This window comes from Neolamprologus brichardi, chromosome 7, assembly GCF_056152115.1.
Source record: "Neolamprologus brichardi isolate AB-2024 chromosome 7, ASM5615211v1, whole genome shotgun sequence".
NCBI lineage: Eukaryota > Metazoa > Chordata > Actinopteri > Cichliformes > Cichlidae > Neolamprologus > Neolamprologus brichardi.
The window spans coordinates 27222988-27242953 of record NC_142110.1 but is presented as its reverse complement, the minus strand read 5'-3'; the positions used below and the strand labels follow the sequence as shown (position 1 = coordinate 27242953).

Here is a 19966-nt window from a genome sequence, read left to right as displayed (position 1 = left end):
TCGTATTGTGGATGGATTATCTCAGTTGTTCTTCCGACTGAAGTTTGGTCCATTTACAGCATCCTGCCATGCAATTGCATTTGTCCCTAACCATCGGGAACTCTTGCGTTAACTTCTGTCGAGTGGAAAAAAGTTAGCACTGTTTATATTATACTAACAGCTGTGCCGCTAGTGATCTCTCAGTCAGAACATGCTATATCATGTTTAGGTGGAAACTAGCGAGCTAACTTCCTACTAACTTCTAACTCCATTAAATTTCATAAATTCTGTTTTCATGGATGCCTGGATGTTAAACTTAATTGTTACACCTGGTAAAGCAGCAGCACTGATCATTTTATTAAAGATGAAAGAATTTAGACAGTTTGTAACTCTCAGTGATGCCGCAGTGTTCGTTTGATTTTGGGACCTGGAGCGAAGTTTGGACCTGGAAACAGCTAATGATGTCAGACTTAAAGACTGGATAGAAGGGGAGGGCAGAGAGAGAGAGGGAGCTCCCCCTAACACCATGATTAATAGACATGTTTTCCTGTAGAGGTGTCAGTGTACCACAGTATCTAAGCTGTTCCTAGGACTACCCTCTTCTGGACAGAGAGCTCCGATGTTGTTCCTGGGATCTGCTGGAGCCACTCACCTAACTTGGGAGTCACCTCATCTAGTCCTCCGATCACCACTGGGACCACTGTTACCTTCACTCTCCACATCTTCTTGAGCCCTTCTCTTAGCCCTTGGTATACCTCCAATATATATATATGATGTGTATGTATGTGTATCTATATATGTCTTTACTCTAAAAGATCTGAGAGTCTCCATAGCAGATACAGCCTGCCCTGTACTTTGTTTTAGATGGCCTTTGAATTGTTAGTCCAATCCAGTTTATTGGTCAGGTGCTTATATCAGTCCATTTTGCCAATGCCCATTCCCAGTATGTTTGTCTTTCTAAAAGTCCACCACCAGTTCTTGATTTTGTGTTAACCTGGAATCGGCGCTGATACCAGTTGATAAAGTCCTTGGTCAGTTTGAAAAAGTGAATAAGATGAAATCACCCCTATTGCAACAATGATCATAAATTTATATCACCATGTTGACAAATGACACAATAATCAAAAATACACATTTCACTTTTTCAAGATTGATCAGGTCGAGGGGGAAGCAGGAGCTACAATAAATATAACAGTTATATAGAGATATTTTAAGCAGCCAAAAAGGACTGAATTGATTATAATGTAGAACACAGTATGTACAATAACACAGAGCCATAAAGACTTACAAACTTGCAAAACAGATCATTTCTTTATTTTACACACAGCCCCTTCTTAAATCCTGTTGACTGCAGGCTATCAGCATAAGCAAAGATATAATACATAAAAAACACAAACACTGGAAATTAGTTTTGGGCACAGCACAGTGTGCACGCGCCAACGCATTCTTTAAAGCTGTGAAGGAACGAAGTGCACGCGGAGACCACCTCTTAACAATGAAAACTCCGCCTACCTTTGCTTTCCGCAGTAACCTGACATTCCACTGAAGTCGTGGTTCAGAGCGCGCCACCGCCTGCAACCTACGCAGACGTCAAGGCCACGTCGACTAAAACAAACTAAAAGACGCTCAAAAATTGTTTCCTGACTTTTTTCTCAGTCTGAAGCAGAATTTTGACACAGTGCACTATGTTAGATTCGTCTTCTAGCGAAGACACTGGTGGGGAGTCCGATTTAGAGCCTCAGAGGAAACCGGACGCCTTTTCCTCTGCAGAGAAACGGGAAACGGGACCCCCGGGCAGCCAGCAGCTGCGCTCCGCGACACCTGGAAGCCTCGCCGGCAAAAGTACGAAAGTGAACAGCGCTACAGATGAAGAACAGGAAAAGAGGAAACGTGAGTCCATTCAGAAGGAGGAAGAGGAGAGGAAAATAAAACTGCAGATTTATGTGTTCGTCCTCCGGTGTATAGCCTACCCGTTCAACGCCAAGCAGCCCACCGACATGTCCCGTCGGCAGCAGAAGGTGAGTTATTGCTGCACACCTGTTGTGTGTCTGCTATGCAAAAACCAGTCTACCACTGGAAATGTGTTAACTGGAAGCAATTGGTCTTACCAGTCCAAAAAGTCAACACAAACGAGAAAACTTTGCATCGTTTTTGTGATCACCAGAACCAACCGGTCAATTCGGTTTATATTTAACCCACAGTTAATCGTCAATTTTAACTAAATATACCCAGAAACGACGGGACATCCTGTGAAGGTTCGCAGAATGTTACAGGGGTTTTCGTAGCAGCGTTCCCAGACCGGAGCGTGGGAAAGTTCTCTTGGCATCAGGGGAGCAAAAATGACCGTGCGGAGGATGTTTTACGAACCCTTACCGGACCTCCAGTTTCACCGTTCGGCTTAACGCCGTCCTCCGTCGTGGCTCTCCTTTCTTCTCACCGCAACTGCTCAGAGCAACGGCTTCAGCTATTGCTACGCTTGGGGAGATTAGTTGTGTTAACCGGTATTACAAGTCTAACAAGATCACGATTACACGGTCATACCCTGAAAGCATACAGTGCCACACAACTTGGAATATTTCACAAGTTCACAAGTCGTTTTCAGCAGATAATCAATTCATTTCTCATCTTTTTTCTCCGCTTTTTTGCGGCAGGAGTTGACGCATCTGCAGGGGAGAAGCAACCTGCTAGTCTGCAAGTCATAAACTCACAAAAAAGAGAAAAGAGAGACACAAGAGAGAGTTTATGCTTAAACAAAACTTTTTTTTTTTTTTTTTTTTTTTTTTTTTTTTTTTTTTTTTTACAAAAATGTTGTTTTACGAGTTGCAGCTCATTAAAATCTGTGGTTGCAAGAGATATTATTTCTGTTTAGGCAGATTTATGAACCCATTCGTAATATATCTGCTTTACAGTACAGAATTTAAGGAAATCTGTTTGGTTGTCTATTTCTTTTTTGTAACATTGCTACAAATGCATATACATCTTACACTGCTGGTAAGCCTGTTTAGTTCCACTTAAATGGTCCTACATTTGTAAGGAAAATGGCTTTTTGTGGATTGAGCAGCAGAGCTGAATAAGTTGCCTCCAGGAAAGATTTGCCTTCTCTGTCAATGCCAAACAGCTTATTCAGCTGTTAACTCTTGTTTGGTGTCCTTTATTGGACTGAATGATTGGAATCTGAAGAAACACCACATGATGGCAACTATGCTAATAACAAAAGACGACTAATGTGGCACTCAGATAATTGTTAATAGTTGAATGACCAATGTTGACATCTATGATACCTGTTTAAGACTTTAATGTTGTTCAAACGAGAGCTTCACACGTCTCTTGAAAATTCCCCAAAAACGTTGTTCAGTGTGATGACGATAAACTTCAGCCGTTAGTGAGTGAAGGAGTGATGAAGTTCTCCGTAAGCTTGAAGAGGCCAAGATGACACTGTTGGTATCAATATTTAACACATTTAGATATTTTTAGTATTGAATAACTATTCAACTATATCAAACTATTGTTTTGTGTTTCTTTTTTTTCCCTTCCATTAAAAATAAATTAAAATTAGGATAAGAAATCTATTTTAGCTTCTGTGATGTTATGGGCCTCACTCTGTTAGTGCCTTTACAACATTAGAGAATGTGGGACTTGTTGGTTGACTTATACTAGATCTCCGTGGGGGCTCTGTACACTGGTGCACACTTTCCTGCATGTTTCTCACACAGCACGCTGGTGTTCTCGGTTGGTCTTTGCTATTGGTTGCGACCGGTTTGCAAACTATGAATTGGCACACTACCACTAGGATGTACTAGTGTAACTAGGTTGATTGTACTAAGAGTATGACACATTCAAGGAGCTAGTAGCCAGCTCAAATCATTTTAGCCAAACACACAGCTCTAGATTGGATTGCAGGATGCCCTGAACACGGTCCTTGACGATTCAGCTGATTATGTGAATAGTTTCCTTCTGTTTGCCCACATTAGAATCACGTGAATGTATTTGTGAAGAGCTGGAGTGCAGCCCGATGTTGTGACATTTCAGCATACACATCTGAGTATCATACATTGCCTTAATTCGCATGCGTGCGCGTTGTCGAAAAATTCTACCACATATGTAGGAGTCGTCAGTTCATTGCACAGACGACAAAAGCTAAGCAAATAATGTTTATTTAAACATAAGCACTGATTATTGGTTAAGGTTAGGGATTGGGTTATGGCTCATCTCACAATGTATGGATAACCATATGTGAGTGGTTACACCTGATGTTCAGCAGCGGCTTCCTGCGCCTTAATGGTGGGCATAAATAGATGTTGCAGCAGTGTGAAAAGCAAACAGTGTGGAGGATCTTTCCACATGTTTAGATAAAGGAAGCCATCATCTGGTTCAGTAAATCAGAGCAGTTGTGAATCTAGTGTTTTGGGTCCTTTACAATTCACAAAGAGCCTCTCCAATCAGCATTTATTATGTTATAGATAATTTAATAATACAAGGTAAGTCTAGTTAAATGACAGAACATTAATCTGGAAATGGGAGAGATTATATTTATTTACATAACAATGTCAAAGATCAAGCTGAGTGGTTATAAAGTTGGCTTCTTTGTTGTTTCAAACAAGGATAATACTTTCTGCATCTGTGAGTCAGCTAGAGGCTACTCTGGTCCGAGTCGCATGAATGTCATCAGCGCGAGTAGTCCTACAGACGTCCATGTTGTTGTCTGATTTTATGACCTTGTGGGTTTGTCAACAAGGTCTAGTGATGGGCAAAGCGAGGCTTTGTGAATCACTGAAGCATGTTTGTGCCGGAATTGTATCAAGGCTTCGAACTCATCTCCACCACAACACCTTTGGCCAATTTGGGTATCACTACATCTTGATAATGTTATTCTGTGAAACAATGACACAGGCAAGCCCAGCACAATTACAAATGAGCTACTTACTATACCAGACTGTCAAAAACTGTGATCAACACGTTTTGGAGAAATCCCCACACAAAGACCGCATCCTGTGATTGTGCTGATCAGTGTGCTTCAGCAAAACTCTCCATCTGTTAATATTCGTGTTGCTCACAGTAAATCAATTTATAAAGTAAAACATTCTTAGAAAAGACAGCCGAGTTTACCGTAATAACCACACAGGTTTCCAGCTGTTTTTGGTTGACTTTTAAGTTTTTGGGGGTGTATGTCATCAGGCTTGTTCTACACACTGTCAAGCAAAGCTAGAAGCTGGCATAGCATTAGCTTTTATTTTGAATTATTTAAAGAATATATATTTAAATGAAAATGCTATGTGCTTTCCTTCTTTGTAAGTTAACATGTGTTATGTTTTTTGACGAATCCTCATCCTCTGCTGAGCAACTTCTAACCATGCAAGCCTCCTGTTTCTTTTGAGATATTCACAACGGAAGCGTCAGCGAGAATAAAAAGGAAAAGAAAAAAATCATCTGTCATGAAAATTGTTAAGAAATACATCATCTGTAATTAATGGATGTGTTTTTCTAGCTTTTGTTTTTACAGTATGAATATATTCTTCATGGTGTGTGTGAGTAACGCAGTGTATGACGTCACTTGATGCAGCAAATAACATTTTCTGTTGAAAGTAGAAAAATACTAGAAAACTAAGTCAGAGCTGAAAATTTATCCGTGTTTTATTTCCTCGATGAAAGCAGAGGTGGTGTTTAGATGATTGAGATAACTTCATGATTTTAGAGCGCAGTGTGCCACTCTCTCTCTGATAGGAGTGAATGGAGTTCACCCAACAGTCTCCGTCTCTCGCTTTCTCTCATCTATATGCCAGTAATTAAAATAAGATATTTATGTTATTTATATATCTATATAGTGTTTATTTTACTACATTTTGGATTCCATTGTTTAGGTGCTTGGATCGAAGCAGTTGCATCATAAGCGTTAATTTAGTAATTACAAGACAAAATGTGAATCCTGGTCGTTTCTTTTATACATCAAAGACGTAGAACAGAAATGACTACTTGACTGTCAGGTTAGTACGGCTTGCTAGGTCTAACATGAAAACTGTTATCAAACAGTTGAGTATCAAGCTCATAGGCAGATGGAAAGAGACAGAGCTGGTTCTTTGAAGAAACTCTTACAGAACTATCAACAAAATTGCTAATATGATGAAAGTCATTTTTCAGACTCAGAATGGACGTTTTGTAGACAGATAAAATGATCTGTCTTTTTATAGTGCACAGTGAGCCTGTGTCTTCTTATTTGTCAAAAATATATTTTTTCTGTTATTTTTAATAATTTGTTAAACAAAAATGTTTCAATAATTATTATTAATGTATTTTTAGGAGTTGGCCAACTTCATTTTAGCCTAAATCATTAAGTTATTTTAGCTGGGTGTAGTTCTCTCACTCAGTCAAGTGTTTTCCTCACATAAACTTTACATTTTAACAATTTCATCTGAGAGAACAACATTCACTCTGTTTATGACTGAAAATCTCCTTGTCCTTATTTTGAATGTTGCGTTGCTATTAGCGAGCTGGACATGGCCTTTCCCTCTTGTGTTTTTTCTTTTGGCAGGCTGACAAGGCTTTGTTGTTCAGGTCCTTTTCCTCTCCAGAAAGACGTGTTTTATTGTCAAACGCTAACGTCTCCATCATACACTGCAGCAGGTGACTGTAGACCTTGTTCTTATCTGGTGATCTGCTGTGAGCTGGAGAACCTGTAGCAAAAGGAGAAGAATGGAACAGAAACTAAGCCAAATTCATTGAAGGACTATGGTTTCCAGCTCCAGCCAAACATGAGTTAGAGAATTGTTTTTGACAAACACTGCAGTCACAACCAAGGAGTAGTCTGTCAGAATTTCTCCTTCAGCCACTCAGTGACTCCTTCAGTTCCTGTTTCAATAAACTCTGTTTGCTGTAGGCATGTGACCTCAGCCTCTTTATTGTAGTTAATCAATTTACAGCACACTCTTACATGCCTCATTTGATGTTATTGATTTATAGCTGACAGAGGGAGCAGTTTTGTTGTTGTTTTTTTTAAAAATAATACAAGTTAGAAAGAGTAGAATGACAAATTATTGTAGGGAGAGAAGTGGACATGAGCATAACCATGAAAATTGAAAATAAAATAAAAATTAAAAGCTATTTCATATGTTTTCTCAGCTTCACTGAACATGGCTCCCTTGTAACTATCTAGTTTGTGTGTTATTATCCCCCTCATAATACAAGGAGTTACTGATCATACATTATTACGGGCTGAATTAATTTTAAAGTTTTAATGTCTAGGCTGTGATAGCTCCTGCCACAATCTAGATTTAGTAAGCATTTAGATTGTGTTAACCACTGCACTATGAAGCCACTCCTGTCTTACGCGACAAGGATAGTTTTCCGACAGGTTGATTAAAAGTCATCAGATGTGTTTGATTGCATTTAGTTGAATAAAAGGTTGATGGGGTAGTGTTGTCAGCTGGGTGTGCAGGTGGCATGAAGAGCTGAGTTTGTGAATGTGATAACTTGAGAGTGAGGCAACATAAGAGCTTCATATTGATACCATAGGTGCATATACTAAGAATCTTGGACGAGTTTGAATCCGTCACCTTGACCTCAAGGTCAGAGGTCAAGTTTGCTGAATTTTTTATGAATGCGGTAGCTCAAGGAAGTAGGACTTTGAAACTGATATGATAGGTGTGTCTACTGGGAGGCTGAGGGGTAGCACTGGTGGCTGCCAGTATTTTTTACTTCTGCATTTATCCTGATGTTTTTTCCAAAACTGAAGAAATGTCAGTGTGTTTCTTGCAACCATAAATACCAAGACATAACAAAAGTACCACCTTGTCTCACAGATGAGATGGAGCCTTCTTGTGCAGTAATTTTGCTCTTCAAAGTCTTTCCAACATTTAGCCAATAAGCTATTTTGGTTTCACCAGTTATTGGTTCACCAGTGGTTTATTTTTAGTTTATTTGGCACTTAACAGTGTACACTATATTATTTACTTGTGCCAGGTGACCAGATCCTTAGGGTGGACCAATTTTTGCGCAGTGTGTTTTAGAGTTTTAAAGCCACAGAGACGAGGTACTTACAGAAATGTATCTCAGCTGTTCTGATACTGCTGGGATCACTAAAGGTTGTCACTTATGCAGCAGCTATCCTTATCTCTCTCTGGAGCATTCTTTAGGTGGCTTCCCAGCTTTCACAAATGTCCAACTGGGATAACCGCATTAACTCACGCACCGCTGTCTACAATGAAGGGCTCGTCTCCGGTAATATGGACCTATACAAGGCTGCGTCCTACAACGTGTGCAGCGCGTTCAGAAAGACAAAGCGGAGCTACGGGGAAAAACTAGAGTCACAGCTACGACAGTGCGACTCTAGGAGCCTGTGGAAAGGACTGCAGACTATAACGGACTATAAACGACCAGCTTCTTCAATGATTAATGCCGATGCTTCACTGGCTGATGAGCTGAACACGTTTTATGCTCGCTTCGACGCCGCAGCAATTAAAATAACAAGAAACGGCTGCACGCGCTCGGAGTGCACCAGTGAAGAAAATGCATTCATCATCACAGAGCATGCCGTGAGGAACACCTTCAGGAGGGTGAACACCAGGAAGGCAGCAGGACCAGATGCAATCCCTGGCCGGGTCCTGAGAGCCTGCGCTGACCAGCTAGCACCGGTGTTCACAGAGATCTTCAACCTCTCCCTGGCCCAAGCTGTGGTTCCCAAGTGCTTCAAACAGTCCATTATTGTTCCTGTTCCAAAGAAACAACAGCCCGCTTGCCACAATGACTACCGTCCAGTAGCACTGACTTCAATTGTGATGAAGTGTTTTGAAAGACTGATGAGAGATCACATCACTTCTTCACTTCCTGCCACCATCGACTCACTTCAGTTTGCTTACCGGACTAATCGTTCCACAGACGATGCCATATCTCACCTGCTCCACACATCCCTGAGTCACCTGGACACTGGCAGAGGGAATTATGTTAGGATGCTGTTCGTGGACTACAGTTCAGCATTCAACACAATAATTCCCTCTAAGCTTTTCAGCAAGTTGACGGATCTAGGACTCAGCTCATCACTGTGTCAGTGGATCCTCGACTTCCTCACAGACAGACCCCAATCAGTGAGGGTGGGAAAAAAAGTCTCCCCCTCCATCTCACTCAGCACTGGAGTGCCTCAGGGCTGTGTTTTAAGCCCCCTGCTGTACTCACTGTACACTTATGACTGTGTAGCCACATCAGACACCACCTCCATTGTCAAGTTTGCTGACGACACTGTTGTTGTAGGCCTGATCTCCGACAACATCGAGACGGCCTACCTGGAGGAGATTAGGAACCTGGAGACCTGGTGCCAGGAGAATAAACTCCTCCTAAACATCAGCAAGACTAAGGAGCTGATGGTGGACTTCACCACAAAGCAGGCGAGGAATTACAAACCCCTTATCATCAGTGGCACGCCAGTGGAGAGAGTGGACAGTTTCCGATACCTGGGTGTCCACATCACTCAGGACCTGTCATGGTCCTGTCACATCAACACCCAGGTTAAGAAAGCCCGTCAGCGTCTCTTCTTCCTCAGAAGACTTAGAGACTTCCATCTGCCACTGAAGGTGCTCAAGAACTTCTACTGCTGCACCATCGAGAGCGTCCTGACGGCAAACATCTGCACCTGGTTTGGGAACTGCACCAAGCAGGACAGACGAGATCTGCGAAGAGTGGTGCGCTCAGCCGAACGCATCATTCAATCAGAGGAGGAGGAGCTTCTTCCCCCAGGCTATTCGGGCCCTGAACCAGGTGTAGGACTGGACTCTCCCACACACATCACATCACCACATGCACCACCACACATTTCCTATAATTTATAATCTTTATAATCTCTTTCTGCTATTTGCACATTTTTTACTGTAAATTTCTAAGTTAATTTGTAAATTTTGTAGTAACCTGTGAAATTGTAAATACTGTAAAACTTTTTTCTGTCATTTAATGTTCGGGCATTGCACAGCTACAAGCATTTCACCCCCATGTCATACTGTGTATGGTTGTGTGTGTGTGACAAATAAAATTTGAATTTGAACTCAGGGCCTTCATGATATGATGTTCAATAGGACTGTTTATAAGGTTGGGGAAACCTGCAGTCAGCTGAGACTGAAGAAGTCCCTTAGATGAGTGATGAAATGTTTCTCCCACAGAAAATGTGATGTCCAGATGAACAGAATCTACTTCCTGGGAAGTAATTAAGTAGTAAACCTTAACATTAGCTGTTCAACTATGAACAATTACCCAATAGCCACATTAGCCATCTGTCGCCATTACCGTGGGAACTAGCAGGCTGCAGTTAGATAACAGATGGATAATTGTTGCTGGTTTAATGGGTCACGCATGAAGTATTGGGCTACGGGAGAGTGTATTATGTACATATGGGAAACCTGACAGATTGCTGGTTGTACAGAGCAACAGAGGAACCACAGCTGAACAGAGCAGAGACTCAAGAGTGTGGAAAACGAATCAGAGCAAATAAAGAGTGAAATCTGGAGGACTCCAGACCTGAAAAGCAGAATTGAAGAGCTGTTGACTGAGGTTTGGTGACAAGGCGACAGATGTGGACAAACTGATAAACTTTACCTTTTTTACTTTTGCAATAGTTTATTAAAACGTGTTTGTTATTAAAGCCAGCTGTAGAGGTCAGTGTTAAAATATCTCTATCTCTTAAAGGTGCAACGTGTGGTGACTATTGTTGTGATGTGGCGCTACATAAATAAAATTCAATTTACTTCAATATTTTTGCATAACTAATACCACACTTTCACCAAAGTTCATTTTCAACCTTTCATTTTCTTTATTAGGAAACAGCACTTCTGCAAAAGGCTTCTACCAGGAATTTTTCTTACTCTTGTGATACTAAAAATGGATACAACATAAAAAGCAAGTACACAAAAAGGTAATTGACTAAGATTAGTTAAAAAAAAATGCAGAAGGAAGAGTGGGGGCATTTTTCTGTATCCCAGTTCTTCTAGCCCATTACTCCACTGTTGAAAGAGGGAAAGGAAATGCTTGAATGAACTTTTAAAACACACACGTGCACACACAACAAGAACTATTTACATCCAAGCTGAGGGAGTGCCATCAAGGAAGGTCCTGTGTTGTCTATAAACAGTTTAATTAACAGATATATTTTATTAGAATAATTGATAACATATATAACCAAATGTGTGATTAGTAACAATCTTTTCTAATTGTTTTTTGTTCTGTTTTACTAATGTTAAGCAAAAGTGTGTCGATGGGTTGGTCCTGAAAGAGGCTGTTACACGTCTCAAATGGCTGAGAGCTCTTTCAAATAGATGCAAGTAAAACACAGCAAAAATAAATCAAATCGAAGATGGAGCAGCACTAAGTCCTGTCGCTCTTAAGTCTATTTTTACCTGTTTACGATACAACTTTATTTATTTACCTTCTTAGCAGGAGTGGGGTTTGTGAATGTTTGCCTGGTGCCGCAGCGGTCATGTCAGTGGGGGGATCCAGAGGTTTCTCTGTGAATTTCACATTCCCATGGCGGCTTGCTAGGTTTGCTCACATTTGAAGTTTAATTTTTCACTGTACAAAGAAGTTTTCTTCCAACGCAGAGTTTATAGCCGACGCTAATGTTTTTGTCACTTTTTACGGAATAAGACATAAAATTATGTAAGTACTTCCAAACTTTAAACACCGCACGGTCGTACTCTCTCCCACACTCCATATTATCCATTGTTTATCTACACACGTGTGTTGCTGCCGCGGACGTCGCACACTCATACATCATTGTAATGAGACACTCACAAACAAAATCGTGGTTTAGTAACTCAGTAACGCAGCCTGCTTATGGGAAAGTAACAGGAATCTAATTCCTTTTTTTTGCAATAGTAATCCCTGACTTTACTGGCTACTTGAAAAAAGTAATCTGATTACAGTAACGCGTTACTGCCCATCTCTGGTCATGACCAACTCCATTTGCTGAGTGCTTTAATGAGGGTTTAATGGGAGTTGTTGGACTGTTTGAGTTTTCTTTGATATTATCATGAATTGTTATTAGTGGGCCAGGCTTTTTGTTTAGACTACAGATTGTTGGTGTCTGTGGATGAAATAATCGTACCTTTACATGGTTTTGAGGTGTTTGGAGTGGCATTCAAATCCATTTTGTGGTGAGTTAAGAAAACTGAATATATTCCTCTTTTGTACATTTTTTGGTCAGCTATAGTCTTGTTGAATTACTGATAGCTCGGTTATTCTCTCAGTGACTGGATCTGCCATGATGAGTCTCCCCCCGTCTTGCTTTACACAGAAAATAATTCCTCACATTGTTATTGGAGACCAACGTAACAGTATCCAGAATAAGTATCAGATATATTGATTTATGTTTTTATGGTTTGAACATTAGGATTCCTCATCAACCCAGAGCCATCCGACTATTTTATCTGGTTCTCTACCAGAGGTCTTGTGCGACCGTGGCTCAGGGTGGTGGGAAGCGTATCTGTAACCGGAAGGTCACCGGTTCGATCCCCAGGCTCTCTGTCCTGGTCGTTGTGTCCTTGGGCAAGACACTTTACCCTACCGCCTACTGGTGTTGGCCAGAGGGGCCGATGGCGCGATATGGCAGCCTCGCTTCTGTCAGTCTGCCCCAGGGCAGCTGTGGCTACAACTGTAGCTTGCCTCCATCAGTGTGTGAATGTGAGAGTGAATGAATAGTGGTATTGTAAAGCGCTTTGGGTGCCTTGAAAAGCGCTACATAAATCCAATCCATTATTGTCTGGGAACTTATGCAGGGCTCCCAAAATCGCTAGCCCGACGTCTCGGGGCTAGCGATTTTTTTCAGTCGGGCTACCAAAATCTATCTCTGCCCTGCCCGTCGGGCTGTCATAGGAAGGAAAAATATATGTCAATGCTTTTGCATTCTTTCGGAAATGTAGCTGGGTAATTATGTCATTGGCATCGGTGAGCCACTGTCAATATGTGACATATTGAAATCGTGTTTGAATTTGCGCTTGTTTTTTTTGCTTTCACTTTGCAATCGCGCGAACTGTGTATAGAGAGCGACAGCACTGATTGGTGAGTGACGATAATTTGCGCACCAATTCCTCTGACATCGTCTTATCAATCGTTAGCTTACTATGCAAACATGACAAGTGAAAGCAAGCTTAAACATGTGAGAGGTTGATCGCGCAGAGAATCGCTGAGCGTTATGTGAGTGCCTGTGTAAAAGCAGCAGAATATATATTTTAGTTCTGCTGAGCCAAATAAGACAGGTCAGGGTGAAGAAGTGACAGCCAAAGAAAAGCTTACCACAAAATGGAAAAGTTATGACAAATCAGACTGTAAGGCAAAAAGAAAGTGCAGCTTTATGGTTTCATGGACAAAAGAATTTCTGTGGCTGCAATATGACGAGCTAAATAACCAGGGTTGCACATAAGTGGTCCGCAGGTGCGCATTCGCTGTCAAAATAAAAAACGCACACAAGATAAGAAGTTGCAACGCGTGTTTGCGTACATAGGATTTTCTGGAGGAGGACAGACATTTGTTAAGAATTCTTAAAGATGTCGAAGAAGCAAAATCTTTTAAGCAATTACTTTGGTTTTCCTCCACCTCCAAAGAAATGTCAGGAGTCCAAACCACAAAAGAAGCGCGTATTCTCGGAAAAGTGGTTGCAGGAGGTGAGCTGGCTTCAAACAAATGATGAACGCACAGAGATGTGGTGCGGAATGTGCCGTGAAAATCCCACTCTAGCGGACAAAAACAGCCTTTTATGTGGACGCAAACGCGCGTTGCAACTTCATATCTGGTGCGCGTCTTTTATTTTGACAGCAAATGCGCACCTGCGGACCACTTATGTGCACCCGTGTAAATAACATAATGTTCTGCCGGGTGTGTTGTGGGTTTTCCCTCGATTTCTGAGTCGACAAGCGCCTTTGTTACTGGGACCAGTAATTTTAAGAAAGGCCCCCATTAGAACCCATGAGAAATGCAAGAAATGCATTACTGCTCAGTCTGCAATATCTTTCCCAGAACAAACACCAATTGCAAATAACATACTAAAAATAAACCTGAAAATCAGTTTAAAACAACGTACTATGTTGCAAAGAGTGAACTAAAACTGGCAAAATTTAGCAGTCTTTGCAAACTTCAAAAAGCAAATGGCCTCGATCTTGGTTCCACTTGCCTCTTACCCATGACTTCAGTGGAAATTTCAAATTCAGGATCTGACACAGACTGATTCATGTTCTACACAGTTCTTACAAGTTCATAGAAATGTATTTGAGTTGATGATTGTAATTTTTATACAATTTTTATACAATTTTTGATTGTTTTGTTTCCTTTACAATATTATACTTTAATGTATAATATTGTAAAGGAAACAAAACATCAATCAAAAAATTGCTCTCTTTTTTATTCGGGCTACTTAAATTTATTTTGGGCTACCAAAAACTGAACAGTCCCTGCCCGAAGGGCTACCAGGGATTGTGAAATTTTGCGAGCCCTGTTATGGGTCCTACACAGTATCTTTGCTGTTCCTAGGACTGTGCTCTTCTGGATAGAGATCTCAGATGTTGTTCCTGGGACCTGCTGTAGCCACTTGCCCAGTTTGGAGGTCACTGCCTGCCCCGAGTTCCCCGATCTCCACAGGAACCACTGTTACCTCCACCCTGCGCATCTTCTCTAGTTCCTCTCTCAGCCCTTGGGGCTTATTAAGCTTCTAATCCTTCCTGATGTTGCAATCACTTAGTCATAGTCATAGATGTAGCTATACTATCTTCCTCCACCACTACTATGTGAGTTTGGTTAGCCATCACCAGCTTGTCCATCTGTATCTGGAAATCTCACAGGATCTTAGCTTGGTCATTATCAGCCACCCTAGAGGACATATCCCATTTTGACCTTGGGAGTTCCAGGCCATACTTGGGACAGATGTTCCTGTATACTGTGCCAGCATCTTGGTCATGGCATTCCATGTAAGCCCTGCCTGCTAGCATTTTGCATTTTGCTGTTATGTCCCAGATTATTTCAGTGGCATCTCTGCACAACCTGCACTAGGGCCTTGCCTGGTGTGGTAGAATCTAGTCTCTATCTGTTGATCTTGTGTTTAGAGCTTGTTGTTGCCATGATTAGTGCCTCTGTGCTGTCTTTCAGTCTAGCTTTGTCCAGTCGTTGGTAGGATTTCTCAGTGTCACTTGTTCTGTTTGGCGGGTGTATATGCTGTAAAGCGGCCTGTCCTTCCATGATGGCTGTTCTGATGTTGGAACACTGAGAAACGAGTTATTTTACCGTTAGTTTAGATGTTTGATGTCAAAGAATCCATAGGTCCCACATACTTTTCATGTAATCCCTTCTGCAGGGATTACTCGTGTGTAGCATTCCAATAGCTCCCTATTCTCATTCCTTTTCCACTTATGCCTTTTTGTTCCAGTAGCCCTCTTCTCATCAGTGTGTCCTGGTTCCTCAACACTTGACACAGACCTTGTTAATCCAAGCAACGTCCAAGCAATTCAAATATTTATTTTTTACCAGAGGTTTATTATAAATCACTGTTCTTTATATTTTTGTATTCAACATGCCCTTGCAAATGAGATGCCACATTCTCTGTTTGCGTTTGCTTGATGTGTTATATTCAACACGTGTTGCATGTATGTAGCTTAACGGTCACCACAACTTTTATCCGTGGTGGAATTATGTTTGAATTGCCACAAAATACAGAATGAAGAATTTGAAAACCTCCCACAAAGCGAGTTTTTGCTAGCACTTTAACAGTGACTTTAAGCTTATATTTGTTTTGTTTTTCATTCATACCGCCACCACCTCATATTAAACCCTCACTTCATAATAATTAATCCCTTCTCTGCCACCACTCTGTATCATTTCTCTCTGTGCTTCATTTTTGTCTTTCTTAGGTCAATAAGCAGCAGCTACAGGCAGTAAAGGAGCGTTTTCTTGCTTTCCTCAATGGAGAAACTCAAATTGTGGCTGATGAAGCTTTCTGCAATGCTGTGAGAAGCTACTATGAGGTAAAGTGATTGAGTGAGTTTTGCAAAACATTTTTCTGTCTGACAGAAAGGTGGAACCAACCTGATGATATACTCTTATAGTTACTTGACTGTGTCCATCTTATTGGTTTTCGACAGAGGTGGTGAATTTACCCAGTTTGTCAATATTAATGCTGACATGAAACAACTAGAACTATCTTTATTCTTTGTAAAGCTGACTGAGGCTAGTATGAAACAAAAGATAACTTTTCATGCTTATAAACTGCCTTGAATGCTGTAGCAACATATATAAGTATAAGTAAATCCTACTTTTCATTTCTACTGAGTTATTGTTATTGATGATGCACTACTTAATTTGAAATGTGAATCTTTTTAAACAAGGTACTAGCAGCAGCATTATATCCAGCTTTAGTGGCAACAGCTTTCTTGCTGTGAGCTTCTACTGTTTCAAGCTGACAGGCCTATTGTCTCGTTTATTAAGATGTTTCCTTCAAAATGCTGCCAGAGTAAAACTGAAAGAACTCAACAAACTTATCCTGCTCAGACACTCATTTACATAGGTTGCCATATAAACAATGGAGACACACTGCAAACAACAATGTAAAAAACAACGAGTCCTACTCTATAAATGCTGCATTAAACATGAAAGGTTTATACAATGTCACAAAACTAGGCAGCTGGCCAACTTTCCTAAGCACAATAATAATGGATCTCTGAGATGCTAATTGTCACGAACTTGGCTGTACGGTCATGACGAAGAAAACCCCAGACGTGGTTAGGAATGTATTCCAAGCTGCTTTATTCTTTTAAAACAAATAAAACAGAAAAGAAACCCTACTGTCAAAAACGAACAGTGGTGTGTGTAATCAGTACCATCAGTAGTGTGTGAAGGAATGGATGAGTGGAAGATGATGCATGTAATAGTGTCAAAAGCAAAAACCAAACCTAACGCAGCCAGAGTCCAACCTGGTGTCTCAGAGCCAACCCAAACTATGCCCTAAAGGCTTTTTATATAGAGTCCTGGCACGCTGGCCCAGGTGTTGCCAGTGTCACTGATTGTAAACGGGAACTCTGCCTCTCTAATGCCTGCAAACAAGACACACATGAGCCAAAAGGAAGGCAGGGTGCAGTGGGTTGTCACACCCCTCCCCATAAGACCGGAGTCCTCCACAGGATCTCCGTTCCCTGAAAAAAAAAAAAAAAAAAAAAAATGTCAAAACCCAGCGAGCACAATACAATCCTCCCCAGGGTACACTAAACTATTCAGAAATTGGAGCTTGAGACAGTGCATCTGCAACCACATTATCATGGCCTTTAATGTGTCGGACGTCCAAAACATAGGACTGCAGGAACAGTGACCACCTAATCAGTCTCTGATTAGGGCAACGCAACAAATGCAAAAAGGTCAGTGGGTTGTGGTCTGTATAAACTACTATGGGCTTTACCCCAGAGTCCACATAGCCAGCAAAGTGCTGCAAAGCCCAAATCAAAGACAGGGCTTCTTTCTCAATCACAGAGTAGTTTAACTGGTACCGGTTAAACTTCTTAGAAAAGAAACTGATTGGTCTATCAACCCCCTGTTCATCTGCTTGCAACAGGACAGCTCCAGCCCCTACATAGTTTGCATCCACCTGCAAAACAAAAGGGTGGTCAAATCTTGGTGCAGCCAGAACAGGTGCTGAGCACAAAAGGGAGTTAATACCATCGAAGGCTTCTTGGCAATCCGTTGACCACACAAATGGGACCTTGGTCTTTAACAAGTTGGTGAGTGGTACAACCGCAGTGGAAAAGTTTTTACAAAAACCACGATAATACCCCACCATTCCCAAAAACTGCATCAATTCCTTCTTTGTAGAAGGTGGTGGAAAATGCTGGATTGCCATCACTTTAGCCTGGACCAGAGCGACACACCCTTGTCCAACCACCCGACCCAGGTAAGTTACAGTAGCCCGAGCAAAAATCACATTTTGCAAGATTTACTGTGAGGTTTGCCTCCGTCAAACGGTCAAACAGAGCCCTAATTCTCTGTACATGAGAAGCCCAAGAGTCACTGTAGACCACCAAGTCATCTAAATATACAGCGCAACCCGCCAACCAAGCCACAACACGATTCATATGACGCTGAAATGTGGCTGGTGCATTCCTCAACCCAAACGGCATTACTTTATAAGAATACAGCCCTGATGGAATAATAAATGTTGCCACTTCCTGCGCTCTCTTTGACAGGGGAACCTGCCAGTAGCCTTTCAGCAGATCAAACTTGCTGACATACTTGGCTGCACCAACTTGATCCACACAGTCCTCCATACGAGGCAATGGAAAGGAGTCAGGTTTGGTAACCCGGTTAACTTTTCGAAAGTCAGTACAGAACCTGGGTGTGTTATCACTCTTAGGTACTAACAAACACGGAGATGCCCAACTAGATGAAGAAGGCACAGCGATGTCATGCTTAACCATGTACTCTACCTCAGCATCCAGATACTCACGCTTAGCAGGAGAAACTCTATAGAAATGCTGCCGAATAGGCTGCGCCTCCCCTACATCAATATCATGCTCCACCCAGTCTGTACGAGAAGGCACATCACCAAACAAACCTGAATACTTCATAAGAAGACCTTCAAGTTCAGCTGCCTGAGCGTTAGGTAAATGCCCCAGAAGACACCCCAAGTTCTCAAGGGTCTCCGAATTCTTCAGGCGCCCAGACAACAACCCTTCATCCGGTTCGACAGTTGCATCAGAACCTTCCCTTGTGATGACACTTACTTCATTAACTGCCAAAACAGGATCCACCCCTGTCACCCCATCCTGGATAGCAGAACAAGATACATTAGTACACTGATCGTAATAAGCTTTTAACAAGTTAACATGGAACAACTTCACTGGCTTCCGGTGACCAGGAGTTGAAATCAAATAGTTCTGATCCGAAACACGCTTGACAACTGTAAAAGGACCAGAAAACTTAGCCTGAAAAGGAGAGCTCACCAACGGACAGAGAGCCAAAACTTTGTCACCAGGGCTGAACTCGCGCACTATAGCGTGACGATCATGCCTTGCTTTCATCTTTGCCTGGGACACTGCCAACGTGCCTCTTGCCAGCTCACCTGCAACATATAACCTGTGTCTAAAGCCATTTACATAGTCAATCAAATTTATGGGTGGGTCGGCTTCCATCCACCCATCCTTAAACAGAGACAGTGGGCCCCTCACAGTATGGCCAAACACTAAGTCATTTGGGCTAAACCCAGTACTTTCCTGCACCACCTACCGTGCAGCTAAAAGCAACCATGGAAGACCCTCTTCCCAGTCAACCCCAGCTCAACACAATATGCTCGCAGAAGGGACTTGAGCGTCTGGTGAAAACGTTCAAGAGCACTCTGACTCTGTGCATGATAGGCCGATGACTGATTATGTTTGACCACCAACATTTTCAACACTTGGGCCATCAAACGGGAAGAGAAATTAGATCCCTGGTCGCTCTGGATGACCCTAGGGATGCCAATCACAGAAATAAACTGCGTCAATGCCTTCATCACCGACTTAGCTGTAATTGTCCGCAAGGGGTATGCTGCTGGATATCGGGTGCTTTGGCACATAACCGATAAAACATACTGACTACCAGACTTGGCACGCAACCTTTCAATCTCCACCTGCTTGTCAGCCTCCAGTTTGTGTTTTTCCATGTCCATCTTCTGTTTCTCCAGCTCCAACTGTTGCTTTTCCTTTTCAAAAGAAATTTGCAATAACATCAGCTCCTTTTGCTGCTCGAAAGTCAAGTTTCCCGGAAAATCTCCCAACGGTACAGTTACTGGCTGACCAGTTTTCTGTTGCCCAGCCACCAAAACACCCTTTCCAAATTACTGCAACTTAACCGCAAGTTTCACAGTATCTTTGCGACATTTATCCCTCAAATCAAGATCATACTCATCTGCAACCTTCAACAGTTGTTCCTTAGTGCAGTGATCCAGGAAATCCTCACAAGGTGCAGCAACAAACTCCTCTATACCTGCCATGATGCTGCAAGGCTCAAAGAGCGC

General features: G+C 41.8%; 1 protein-coding gene across 2 annotated transcripts in view; it reads left to right on the top strand.

The window, feature by feature from the left end:
• The first annotated feature begins 1553 nt into the window (after positions 1-1553).
• cadps2 (Ca++-dependent secretion activator 2) overlaps positions 1554-19966 on the top strand; it is a 145933-nt gene continuing 127520 nt past the window's right edge. For both annotated transcript variants that reach the window (XM_035913406.2, XM_006782231.3), the window contains exons 1-2: positions 1554-1997; positions 15840-15953. In XM_035913406.2, the coding sequence (XP_035769299.2) occupies positions 1665-1997; positions 15840-15953 (447 nt within the window). In that variant the 5' untranslated portion in view covers positions 1554-1664. The remainder of the gene's footprint in view (positions 1998-15839; positions 15954-19966) is intronic.